The 13,377-nt window shown below is 47.4% G+C and overlaps 1 protein-coding gene across 1 annotated transcript in view; it reads right to left on the bottom strand.

Annotated features, from left to right (window-relative positions):
* LOC148439556 (phosphatidylinositol 4-kinase alpha) overlaps nt 1-13,377 on the bottom strand; it is a gene marked incomplete at its 5' end in the record, with an annotated part of 130,583 nt that overhangs the window by 35,141 nt on the left and 82,065 nt on the right. The window contains 6 exons of the mRNA XM_088464591.1: nt 87-214; nt 1,361-1,468; nt 2,895-3,046; nt 3,443-3,601; nt 3,810-3,937; nt 7,852-8,008. Of these exons, the coding sequence (XP_088320717.1) occupies nt 87-214; nt 1,361-1,468; nt 2,895-3,046; nt 3,443-3,601; nt 3,810-3,937; nt 7,852-8,008 (832 nt within the window). The remainder of the gene's footprint in view (nt 1-86; nt 215-1,360; nt 1,469-2,894; nt 3,047-3,442; nt 3,602-3,809; nt 3,938-7,851; nt 8,009-13,377) is intronic.

Below are 13,377 nucleotides of genomic sequence, written 5' to 3'. Positions count from 1 at the left end.
CAAGGCAAGCTACACAAGCTTGGATTAGGTAGAAGGAAGGACTAAATCATTCTGTATGTACTAGAGTGTGTAATGGAAGATCTTACCTGGAGGAACAAGCTGATTAGCTGTAAGATACTTCTTGTCAGAGAACATAGCAGTCCAAAACTTAATCATAATGCTGATATCTTCCCGTAGCAGCTTCTCTGCTTGTGTTGGGAATTTAGGAGGGGAACTGTCCAGAGATGAAGAACACATTACTCTTCCATATGTTTGCATATATCCAAAGTACATATTTTATGTTGCACAAAGTTCTAAGGCCCCGCCACAGACAGCATGGCTACTCACAACAAGTCACAGACAGCATGGCTACTCACAACAAGTCACAGACAGCATGGCTACTCACAAGTCACAGACAGCATGGCTACTCACAACAAGTCACAGACAGCACGGCTACTCACAAGACAGCACGGCTACTCACAAGTTACAGACAGCACGGCTAATCACAAGTCACAGACAGCACGGCTACTCACAACAAGTCACAGACAGCACGGCTACTCACAACAAGTCACAGACAGCACGGCTACTCACAACAAGTCACAGACAGCACGGCTACTCACAACAAGTCACAGACAGCACGGCTACTCACAACAAGTCACAGACAGCACGGCTACTCACAACAAGTCACAGACAGCACGGCTACTCACAACAAGTCACAGACAGCATGGCTACTCACAACAAGTCACAGACAGCACGGCTACTCACAACAAGTCACAGAAAGCACGGCTACTCACAACAAGTCACAGACAGCACGGCTACTCACAACAAGTCACAGACAGCACGGCTACTCACAACAAGTCACAGACAGCACGGCTACTCACAACAAGTCACAGACAGCACGGCTACTCACAACAAGTCACAGACAGCATGGGTACTCACAACAAGTCACAGACAGCATGGGTACTCACAACAAGTCACAGACAGCATGGGTACTCACAACAAGTCACAGACAGCATGGGTACTCACAACAAGTCACAGACAGCATGGGTACTCACAAGTCACAGACAGCATGGCTACTCACAAGCCACACACAGCATGGCTACTCACAACAAGTCACAGACAGCATGGCTACTCACAACAAGTCACAGACAGCATGGCTACTCACAACAAGTCACAGACAGCATGGCTACTCACAACAAGTCACAGACAGCATGGCTACTCACAACAAGTCACAGACAGCACGGCTACTCACAAGTCACAGACAGCATGGCTACTCACAAGTTACAGACAGCATGGCTAATCACAAGTTACACACACAAGTTTTCACATAAGTCAAATTAAATGCAGAAAAGAAATTGCAAATAATGTGAACATACGCTACCTGAAGTAGTCAAATGCTGTTGAGTATATCTTTTCTCTAAGAACATTACGGATGGTGGCATTTGGAACCACATCTGCATGTAGCAATGACAGCCCTAGCGTCAGTAGCCTGAGGAGGAGTGAAGTCAATAAGCACACACGTAGGAACATGCAGTACATAAGAATTAAGAGAAAGTATTTTCAATGCATTTGATCAACCTCAAATCGATTCTATGTAAAATGAGTGCTGACATCCTAATTAGGCAAGAATATCTTTCTTTTACATTATAAACATTGAGGAAGCCCTGTCGAGCTGAAGACAATTTAGACGAAAACCTGCACCTGCAGTTTGCAACCCTCTTCATGAATGAAAAGCATATGTTACTGTCATCATTATAATAACTTGCCCTATACACTTGTGTACCTGTCAGCATAGATCACATCTGTGCCAATACGCTCACATTGCACTTTGAGTACCTCCCCGTTCCACCTCTTCAGTTGTAAGGAGCAACAAGCGGTGGTAAGTGCAAGATGAGCCTGTTCATATGGTCACAAACATTAGCAGTGCTTTGTATGTATGTGCATAAGTAAGATGTGTATTTTACTCAGTGAAGCGTCCAATCTCTCTATGTCCAACTCTATATGACTCCCAGATGTGTATACTTTCCGTCAAATCGTTTTTTCTGACTGTAGATGGACACAAAAGGCAGGTCATTGGGGATTTGATTTTGATCTGGTGTGGTCATGGATCTATATACCCCCTGCCCTTTTTTTTTACTATACGCTTTGCGTGTAAAAAATAAAGGGAGACCATTTATATTTTCTCTACTTTGTTTATACTTGCTTTATTTGTAGATGTGGTCTAATTCTACTGAATTGTTTTAGTTACACATTGGTGTGGCAGGACAGGGGTACTGGACAACGCTACCAGACAAGGGAAGGTCAGGGGCTAGCAAAGACAAACTGTCTGCTATAATCACAGGTACCCTTTTACGGGCTGCATGTTAGGTATGATACAATAGAGGTGCAAGACCAGCGCCTGCAGATGTGTCAGTACACAGACAAAAGATCATCACTGCCTTATGGTCCCGAGATGGCCACTGCCTCATAGACTCTTTTTGTCCATCATCAATGTGCCAATTAGGGAAAGACCTGGTAAGCCCAGCCAAAGAGGCTATAAAGGCCAAGTAACACAGAAAGCCCGGTAGTCCAGTGTGAGCCAGGAAATGCTTCTCCTTGCCTGCAGGAAGGAAAACAACCCATTACGCAGCACTGGAGCTCTGCGGATGACACACTGTGTCTACCCACCAAAAGTGGAAGACATTAATGAGGTCACTAGCCTCAGAAAAGGTGTTACCAGGCACCAACCAAGCTACAAAATAAAAATTCACTCAGCTCGAGAACTCTTCCTACGAAAAAAGAGGTGGCAGGGTTATAGGAGAGAGGAGGGGCCTGTTTTTTACAAGTGCCCTATTAATAATCATCTGTGTCCTCCTACTGCTGAAGAAGAAAAAAAAAAATATATACTTCTAACTAACATGACCTAAGACACTTACTTAAACCGAGGTCCAATTGCTGCCACATGCCTGTTGATGCTTCCCTTTGACCCTCCAATATTTAGAGAAAGGGAACGTTGCAGGAGGCTAGAGAATATCTCCACCTGATCCGAGCTGCAGTATTTGGCAATTTCAAACCTCTGCATCAGGAACTAAAAGAACAAAAATACAGACTGTGGTTGAGAATCAGAACCCACATATACACTGTGCAAAAGAGAGAAGAAAAAAAAGAAGACTTGAACTAGTGTACGCTTGTACTGACAAGTGGAATGTACAATTTGTGTGAATATACAACATTTATGCACATACATTTTTCCTACTGATCATTTCTTTACATAGAAAGCTCAATGTGTGTCATTTATGAGAACTGTTCTACAGGTAACAGGCTGTCGGGGGTATCACCTTCTTTTCTATACAATCCTGTAAAAATTATTTTTTCTAGTTTAGGAAATGAAAGCAGACGTCTAATTAATTGCTATATGTAACACTACATTTTCTACAAAGTTACCCATAAAAGTCCCCTAAGGTAGATTGATCATGTCACTTACATCAATCCATATGTAGTGGGGTCTCACTTCTGGAGGACATGGACGAGGCTGGCTCTGCTCCGAGGCAGCCAGGGGGTCAGCTTCCTTCTTCTCAGGTGAGAAGAGTCCAATCTTCTGCTCTACCGTCATTTGCCACGCTCCGGCCATCTCGCGCATGAACTATCACAATAAAGAATAGCATACCAACGATGATTTCCCCAGTAATTGGGGCTTAGAAAATCATTAAACAAGGAGTCATGACGTTTAATACTAATCAACCAAAACAACAATTTATAAACAAGACATCCAAAACTTGAACTATTGTCCTAAGAAGTATCAAAGCATATATTTTCTTTACAAGATTTGGTCACACTATTCTATACCATACCGGCACTTCAATCCCATTCTTAGCGGCCAAAAGCCATTCCCAACAGGCGATGGCCGTCTCCATACCATGGCCGGTGAACATGCGAAGTGGGGCCCAACACAAATGGTGCAGCAGCTGAGCATCACACTCTGTAGAGGACAAGAAATGCTCTGAAAAATCAAATACACCCAGAAGTTGTTTTACCATGGTTAAGTCATTTAGTATTGCAATAGAGCTTTGTGGCAGGCCACATTATGTTAGTTTAAACAGTATATGGAAAGTGCACTTAAAATGTTTAAATAATATAAAATTACTTTGGAATCCCAGCGAGGATGAGGGTGAATCTGGCAGTTGCCACTTTGCTTATGGGAACTATAGTGATGGATGTCAGGCTGTTTCACATCCCTGGTGTTTCAGAACAGTTCAGTGGATAACTTCAGCCCAGCTGGTAGCTTCTAATGCCGACTCCTGGAATCCAATGATTAAGCCGGAATGGTCGGGGGTGGGGGGGGGGGGGGTTAGGGGGATTCTGCCTCTTAGAAAAGTGCCACATAGGAGCCCTAAGGGAGACTGTTCCCTGTAGTGTATTTCAACTTGGTGCTAGATCCCAAATCAAGGGTAATGAAAGTTGGTTTAGGCCAGAGATTTGAATACCAAGGGAGCCCGGAGCTATTCAATTGACCGTGCTGTGCCCTGCACTTAGGGGGCGATTCAATTCAGTGTGATGTTTTATAGACCCAGGAAGTAGTTCATGGAGCTAATTAACTGACCGCACTGTAAACTCCCAACTAGAGAATTTCTGCTCGCACCCTCCTTTCAGAAAGACGAAATCCAACTAAACTACTCAAGGGCCGCGATGCTGGTTTAGGGCTTAGCGCATGCGCTAATAACTTAGGTCGGAGAATGGCAGTTACCACAACTTAACGTCTGGCTTAAAGCGTGGTAGAGCAGACTGCGATGCTATTAGCAAATGTGCTAAGCCAGAAACCAGCATCACGCCCCTAGATTAGTCAAAATCCTCTAGTCGGGAGTTTACAGCGCAGTCAATTAAATAGCTCCGGGAACTCCTTCCCAGAGCTATTCAACATCGCACTGAATTGAATCGCCCCCTAAGAGGCTGATGCAGAGATGAAGCCTATCTACATCAGCCTCTTAGGGGGCCTATATTCCTCCATATGCAGAGTTCTATGCATCTGACCACCTATATGTGTTTGGTTTTCTACTAGTTATAATCATCAGGGCACACTTACACCTAATCTATACTAGGTGCAAAAGTTACGTCTCTTCTCCACACAGGTGCATTTCTGCTTGTGTCCTACTCTGCATAACCCACAGTTCTGTAGACATGCCCTTGCAGAACTATGCCTATGTGAGAGAGCCCCAAAACACCTCTGTTCCTTCTCTTCCATCAGAAATGCAGATGTATATAAAAGGGCAAAACGCTACATGTACAGGTAAAGGATATCTACCACATTTAAGTAGGTATTGTGTGTAACAGCTCTTTTCTAGAGCCATTTTTGAGCATATAAACCACTACTAAAAAACCCTGCACTGTTTCTGAAAGATGCTTATACTGGCTATATGCGTGTGACCTACAGAAAACCTTTCCAACAGATATAGCCAACTCTTTCCACCTTTATGCCTCTGCTGTTACAGTTGATGCTTTCGTGGGTCAAGCTCAGAGCCTCATGCAGCACAGCATAATTGGAGTAGCCACTCCTGCATCACCTGACCGCACACCACAGACAGGGGCTGGCTGGCAACTTTTAGCCTGGGGGGCAAGTCCAGAGAACTGGCCCATAAATAACGACCCAATGATGGAAAAACGCAGGCATTGGAGTGTGCATAAATTAGCTATTGCGATTACATATACGTAGCATGAGACTTGCAGTGTTTGCAGCTGGTCAGACTTGTAACGGCTGTGTGACTGGCCAATGTGCATCGATGGTACAGATATTTATGCAGAAGAGCGACATTGGACGGACATGAGAAAGCAGCAGTGGGCGTATTTAAGCCGGCTTAGCTCTGGCAGGTATTAGCATACTTTCGCAGCTGCGTTCTGTGTAAAATCGCAGTTGTGGTCCCATTAGCGTCCACTGCTGAATCGGGCCCAAAATATTCAAAAAGCCAGCACTCCCATGCTTACATAAAGTAACTTGCACCAGCCCTCCTTAATTACCGGTTCCTGGTCGGAACGGAATCCATCTGTAGTCTGATTTTTTAGGTGGATTAGGAGGGTGTCCGGGTCCTGACAGGTAGAGAGCAACAACATATTTGAGCCATAATATGAACTAATAAGATCTATAGCTGAGCAGTGCTGGGCTGGGCAGGTGTTATATTGTACTCTGAAAGCAGGGACTGTTGTAAGACATTATATGGCTAATAAGGTTTATGTGATTATATTAAAACAGTTATTGCAGAGAAAGGTGCTTTGTGTGGGCTTGTGCAATGGTCAGAGTGTAAACAAGGTGTCACAGGCACAGATCTCCCCCTCCATCAATCATCCTGTCCTGAGCACAAGATCAGCAGAACACACAATTGTCCCCTATGCCTTATCAGCTTTCCTGTAACCTCTTCCCTGCCAGGCAGCACTGACTGAGTAGTAATAAAGCAGCATAGTATTCCCTGCACAAAAACATATAAACCCACTGCTGACAAAGCTGCCAACATTCCTCACTCGAGGGGGTTTCATGTTGGGCTCTGCCTCCCATCACCTGTCTAATATGATAAGCTATTTGCTCCTGTCTGCACATCCTACCTGTTGGAAGCCTTGCATGCAGATGGGAGAGCTGCAGAATGTGCTACCCCGGGAACTCTGCTGCTGTTCCCTGTAATCTGCAGTGCAGGCAGCTTGCAATATGTAGCGCACAGGCTGTGCTGACATACAGGACACGCTATGCAGCACCATCCCCTCCTGGGAGGAGGGAGGAGCTCTATCAGGGGAGAGAGGGGAAGATCTGGCCCAGGGATTAACCCTGACACTGCTGCAATACAGTGTCAGCACAGTGCTACCCTCACCTAACACAATGGCCCGGGGCAGGCAGCTGTGACACAGTCTGACTGCCGACCACTCGACCTTGATTCTGCAAGGAGGGACAGAGGGGCTTTCTGATAGACACGGCCGCCAGCTGTAGTGTGGCCGTGTTACTAATATATTTATAATTGGTGACTGCTGGCCGGGCCCCCTCCTGCTTGTGGCTGTGCACTACCTCAGGCTGTCACTGAGCATAGCCGCAGCACAGCACAAGCAGTCTCTCCACTGTGATAAGGCCGCCTATGCGCGGCCATATCACATCCTGGTCTGTCACTAACTGACATAAAGTAACTGGAAGGAAGCAGCTGCCGCCGGTTACTGGTAAGTATGTGTGATGCATCGCGACCACTGGACCACCAGGGTTTTTCAGCTGAGTGAGGAGGCGGCCCGGGACACCAAGTGACGGTGCGGCCCAGGGGGCATATGGCACCCTGCCCCCCGGCCCAGCCCGCCACTGACCCACAGGACATGTAGGCAAGATCAGAAGAGGAGGAGGGAGTGCAGTATGTGATCTCCCTCCATCCACCAAGGCAAAGAGTGACTCCTAAATCCTGAATGACTGATTAGCAACATTAACTTGTTTTTTGGGGGGCTGATTGGGATTCAATGTCTAAATTAATGATTTATTAATGTACTAGGTGGCAAATCGTTTCTCTAATCCATCACCCTGCTGCCTTGTATTGAGACAAATATCCAAGTCAAGACTCTGCTACTTGGCAGCCCTGATCCATCATAAAAAGACAGCCACATTAACTACTGTAGCAAATATATACTGCTGAAGTTCAACAACCCAGTAGCAAACAGTTTCAGGTGCCAGAGAAGCCTGGTTTTGGCGGGGACTAGTCTTTTATAAATGAGTGCACAAGGTGTTTCACAGATGACATTTGTAGTCAGTGAATGTATGGTGGCCAAATGGCAACAGGAGGAGTGATCAGTAGCTGCAGGTTACTGATTTATGCAAAATAGTTAGCTTACCCCCTCTCAGCGATTGGGGTGGAAAGATAACCCCATCCTATTCTAACCTCTTACCCTTGCTGCTGATAAGCATGGCTGTGAGCTTGAACAATACTTGAGTGTAAGCTTCTGGCTGCCTTGAATCCAAAGCATTATTCAGATGTTTCATCATTATCTTGTTCAGATCAGATGACCGACCAGTGGCATAAGAGAACTCTATCATGCCAGCAACCTGTCAGAAGAACGCAATATTAATATTTGCCAGTATTTATTGATATACGTGCATGGATTTGTATGCAGATTCATTTACAGCATCACACATGAAAACGTCATGTTATTTTAACTTAATGGAAACGTTAACAGTTTGATCAGTGTTGAACTTATAGGTTGTTCTCCAACACAAATTCAAACATTCGGTGACATCACATGATGGGGAATTGCAACCACACACAGCATAATTTGACTTTTTCCAAGAGCATTATAGTATTACTGCATAACTGCCAAGTTACGATGTAATTAAATAGTAGTCAAGTACCTTTATGTAATCACTGTCAAAGAGCAAAACTATGCTAGCGCAGGAGAGTGTTTAACATACTGGACTTTAAAGATGGCGCTTAATTGATCCTAAACAGATTACTTGTAATAGACGAAACTGTAAAGCGAGAGCCTGGTATGTGAATTAATGCTATTATGAGACGTCCGATATTTGTATGTGTTAACACAGAAACTGTTTTAGTGACGCTTTGCCATACAATATTTGTTTGTTTGACCATAAAGACAATTACCATCATCATAATAATAATAATATTATACATGACTGTGAGTCATTAAGTTTTCATGTATTACAAGGAGTGTTGGTATCTTCTGTTAATATTCACATGATGCACTCCACCCACTGGCAGCACTATCTACGTATGTAACATTATTAAACAGAAAAAAAAAAATTGCCATAGTCTACTATGTTAACTTTAATACAGGGCTTCACAAATCCCAGGGGCCAAGTCGCCATGGCTACCAGATTTTGCTGACTGGCTACCAGATTTTGCAGTGAGGGAGGAAGCAGATCCTCATCAGCCCCCGAGGAGATTTTTACCTATAGTATTGAGGCGTTCATTTCATGCACAGGAGTGCATGTGCTGAGTGTCGTCTGTGGTGACTGCTGTGCCTGTGTCTGTCCTGGCCTGCGCCGACTCCTCCTGTCCGTCCCATCCTGCGCTGACTCCTCCTGTCCTGCTCTGACCCATGCTGTCTGTCTCAGTCTACACTGATCCTCCTGTATGTCTCTGGCTCCTTCTCTGTCTGCCTCTGGCTCCACCTTCCTTTTGGTGTCCCGCAGGGTTCTGTCCTGGGCCCGCTGCTCTTCTTCCTGTACACCTCTACACTAGAACTCATCAGTTCCTTCGGCCTCCAATACCACCTCTATGCCGATGACACGCAACTATACCTCTCCTCTCCTGAACTCTCCCCTTCTGTCCTCTCTCAGGTATCCAGCTGCCTCTCCGCCATCTCTTCTTGGATGACCGAGCACTCTCTGATGCTCAACATGGACAAAACCAAACTCATAATTTTCCCCTAACAGAGTCTCCACTCCATCCAATCTCACTATCACTGTTGACAACACCATCATCTCCCATATCCTCCAACTTTGCTGTTTGGGTGTCACCCTTGACTCCACTCTCTCATTCACACTCCACATTCAATCTCTGGCTCAATCCTGTCGGTTCCAGCTACGCAACATCGCTTTTGCATTAGGCCTTTCCTCTCCCAGAATGCTACCAAACTGATTATTCAGTCACTAATCATTTCTCGGCTTGACTACTGCAACCTTCTCCGTACTGGCCTCCCACATTGCCATCTTGCCCCCCTCCAGTCTGTTCTCAATGCTGCAGCTAGACTTAACTTCCTCTCCCGCCGTTCCACTTCTGCTGTTCCCCTCTGCCAAAACCTGCACTGGCTCCCATTCCCCTACAGAATCCTCTTCAAACTCCTCACCTTCACATACAAGGCCCTCTCTAACTCTAATGCTCCCTACATCTCCAACCTCATCTCCTTACATACTCCCTCCCGCCCACTCTGGTCTGCCAATGACTGTTACCTCTCCTCCACCCTGGTTACTTCATCTCATGCTCGTATCCAAGATTTTGCCCGTGCAGCCTCCCTACACTGGAATGAGCTCCCTCGCTCGATCAGGCTCTCCCTGACCTTGCAGAGCTTTACATGTGCACTGAAAACCCACCTGTTCATCAAAGCATACCCTTCCACCAAATAACCATGTTACCAGGTCTCTGTCCCTCCTGCCTCAGCCATCTCTACCTTGCTTTCTTACTGCACTCAGGTCCCCCTCTACACACTCATGCCTAATGTCATCTGTCCGTCTCCCCTCTACCCTAGATTGTAAGCTCCTATGAGCAGGGTCCTCCTCCCCACTGTCTCATAGCCTTCTTCTTTAGCACTTCTATGACAGCCTTCACCTTCAGAGCTGTACTGTGTATGGAGAATTGTGTTGATAATTGTTACTTGTGTTCTGATTATATTTTGGTTACTGTATTGTAATGTAATGTTCTGTGTACCCTTTACGGTATGTACAGCGTTGCGTACCACTTGTGGCACCCTATAAATAATATGTAATAATAATATGAGATATGGTAAGAACTTACCCTTGTTATCTCTATTTCTACGAAGTCCATAGGGTTCCACAGGATACCTTGGGGTATAGGTGTGACGTCAGTCGCAGGGCACCAAAGAGTTAAGCTTTCAGCCTCCCAGGATGCACTAGGTCCCCCTCCTATACCCCGCCCCCGGGCCAAGGCACCTCAGTTAGTTACCAAGCCATAGGCCGGAGGAGGAGAAGGAAGAGAGAGAACAAAGATCTGGACACATACAAGAATCACATTCTCACCAGAGGGAGACGGAAAACCGGTGACCAGAGCAAAGCCCATCTGCAGCACAGGTGCGACAGGGCGGGAGTCCTGTGGAACCCTATGGACTTCGTAGAAATAGAGATAACAAGGGTAAGTTCTTACCATATCTCATATTTTCTACTTCAGGGTCCATAGGGTATCCACAGGATACCTTGGGGATGTCCCAAAGCAGTATCCTTTAAGGGTGGGGACGCTCCTGTGCAGAAAGGAGAATCCGCCGCCCGAAGGAAGCATCCTGAGAGGCGAAGGTGTCAAACCTGTAATACCTCACGAAGGTATGGACAGAAGACCACGTAGCAGCCTTGCAGATCTGAACTGCCGAGGCACCACGTCGAGCTGCCCACGAAGGACCCACAGACCTAGTGGAATGAGCCTTCAGAGAAGGAGGGACCGGTAGGCCTTCATGAAGATAAGCTTCAGAAATAGCCATACGGATCCAGGCTGCCAAAGTTTGCTTTGAAGCAGGCCAACCCTTTTTACAGAAGCCATAGAGGACAACAAAGCGTCCGACTTCCTAAACAAAGAAGTGCGGTCAACATAAGTCCTTAAGGCCCGCACAACATCCAAAGAGGCCTCACCCACGGAAAGACCCGGTGAGTTAAAGGCCGGAACAACTATTTCCTCGTTAACATGAAACTGGGAAACAACTTTGGGAAGAAACTCGGGCCGAGTGCGGAGCACTGCCCTGTTCCCATGAAAAACCAAGAAAGGGGGTCTACAAGAAAGAGCCCCTAACTCAGAAACACGTCTGGCTGAAGCAACGGCCAGAAGGAAAACAGTCTTAGCTGTTAGCCATTTAATATCCACTGAGCCCAGTGGTTCAAACGGCGGTCCTTGGAGAGCCCTCAGGACCACAGCCAAATCCCAAGGCGCCACAGGTGGAACAAAGGGCGGCTGAATACGGAGAACACCTTGCATAAAGGTGCGCACATCCGGGATTGTAGCAATCCTACGGTGAAACCAGACAGATAGGGCCGAAACCTGTACCTTCAAAGAAGCAAGGCGAAGCCCATGATCTAGTCCCGCTTGCAGGAAGGCGAGAATCCGAGACAGACGAAACTCCCGCGGTGCATAACCTCTCGGTCGACACCACTGGAAGAACGTATGCCACACGCGATGGTATATCCTCGCGGAAGACGGTTTCCGAGCTCGTAACATGGTACGCACCACAGAGCTGGAAAACCCCCAGGACCTCAGCATGGCCGTCTCAACAGCCACGCCGCCAAAGACAGCCGAGTCAGGTCCGGGTGAAGACAAGGACCCTGAGACAGAAGGTCCGGTCGTAGCGGCAACCGCAGAGGACTGTCCACGGACAGACCCTGAAGGTCTGAGAACCAGTGCCGTCTGGGCCACGCGGGAGCTATCAACAGGAGCGTCCCTCCTTCCTGTTTGAATTTCCGGATTACCCGTGGAAGAAGGGAGACCGGAGGGAACAGGTATGCGAACCTGAACGTCCACCGGACGGACAGAGCATCCACCAGAGACGCCCCTTCGTCTCTTGTGCGAGACCCGTACACCGGCAACTTGTTGTTGTGCCGGGACGCCATGAGGTCGATTTCTGGAAGACCCCACCTGTCCACCAGTAGTTGAAAAACGTCCGGGTGCAGGGACCATTCCCCTGGATGAACGTCCTGGCGACTTAGAAAGTCCGCCTCCCAATTTAGCACTCCCGGGATGAAGACCGCTGATATGGCCGGAAGATTGCGCTCCGCCCAAACCAGGATCCGAGAGACCTCTACGAGAGCCGCCCGACTGCGAGTTCCTCCTTGCCTGTTTATGTAGACCACGGTGGTAGCATTGTCCGACTGGACCTGCACCGGGTGACCCTGGAGAAACCGCTGTGCCTGCAGGAGAGCATTGAAGACCGCACAGAGTTCCAAGATATTTATTGGAAGCTCCGCTTCTGTCGGTGTCCACCTGCCCTGGAACAAGTGTGGACCCGAAACTGCTCCCCAGCCCCGAAGACTGGCGTCCGTTGTCAACAGGACCCAATTTGGAACCCAGAACGGACGTCCCTTGTTGAGGTGGGTCGTCTTTAACCACCACGCAAGGGACAGGCGAACCTCCTGGGTGAGCACAATCGTCTGGAACTTCAGAGACTGAGGCAGCCCGTTCCACTTGGACAGGATCAGGTGCTGCAGAGGTCTGGAGTGAAACTGGGCGTATTCCACCATGTCGAACACCGACACCATGGAGCCCAGTAACCTCATCGCCGAGTGTAAGGACACCCGGCGGCTGTGCAGACAACTGCGCACCCTTGACTGTAAAGCAGAGATCTTGTCCTCCGTCACGAAGATCCTTTGCTGTCCCGAGTCCAATAAGGCTCCAAGATGCAGAATCCTCCGAGACGGGATTAGAGTGGACTTCTGCCAGTTGATTAGCCAGCCGTGCCGTTGCAGCAGTGCAATGGTCAGGTCCAAGTGGTGTAACAGGAGCTCTGGAGATCCTGCCACCAATAACAGGTCGTCCAAGTATGGCAACATGCGGACTCCTTGCAGCCGCAGAGAAGCCGCCATGACCGCCATAGCGTCCTGTATGTCCAATGACACCATGTAGTCCCCAGGTTCCAGCGCCAGAATGATGGACCGTAGGGTCTCCATCCGAAACTTCGGGACCCGCAAAGACTTGTTGAGTGCTTTGAGGTTGAGAATCGGACGATATGACCCATTGGGTTTCTGTA

The sequence above is a fragment of the Taudactylus pleione genome, unplaced genomic scaffold (assembly GCF_031769625.1).
Source record: "Taudactylus pleione unplaced genomic scaffold, aTauple2 ptg001707l, whole genome shotgun sequence".
In the NCBI taxonomy this organism is placed as follows: domain Eukaryota; kingdom Metazoa; phylum Chordata; class Amphibia; order Anura; family Myobatrachidae; genus Taudactylus; species Taudactylus pleione.
The sequence above is the reverse complement of the archived record's forward strand: the minus strand, read 5'-3'. Positions and strand labels throughout refer to the sequence as shown.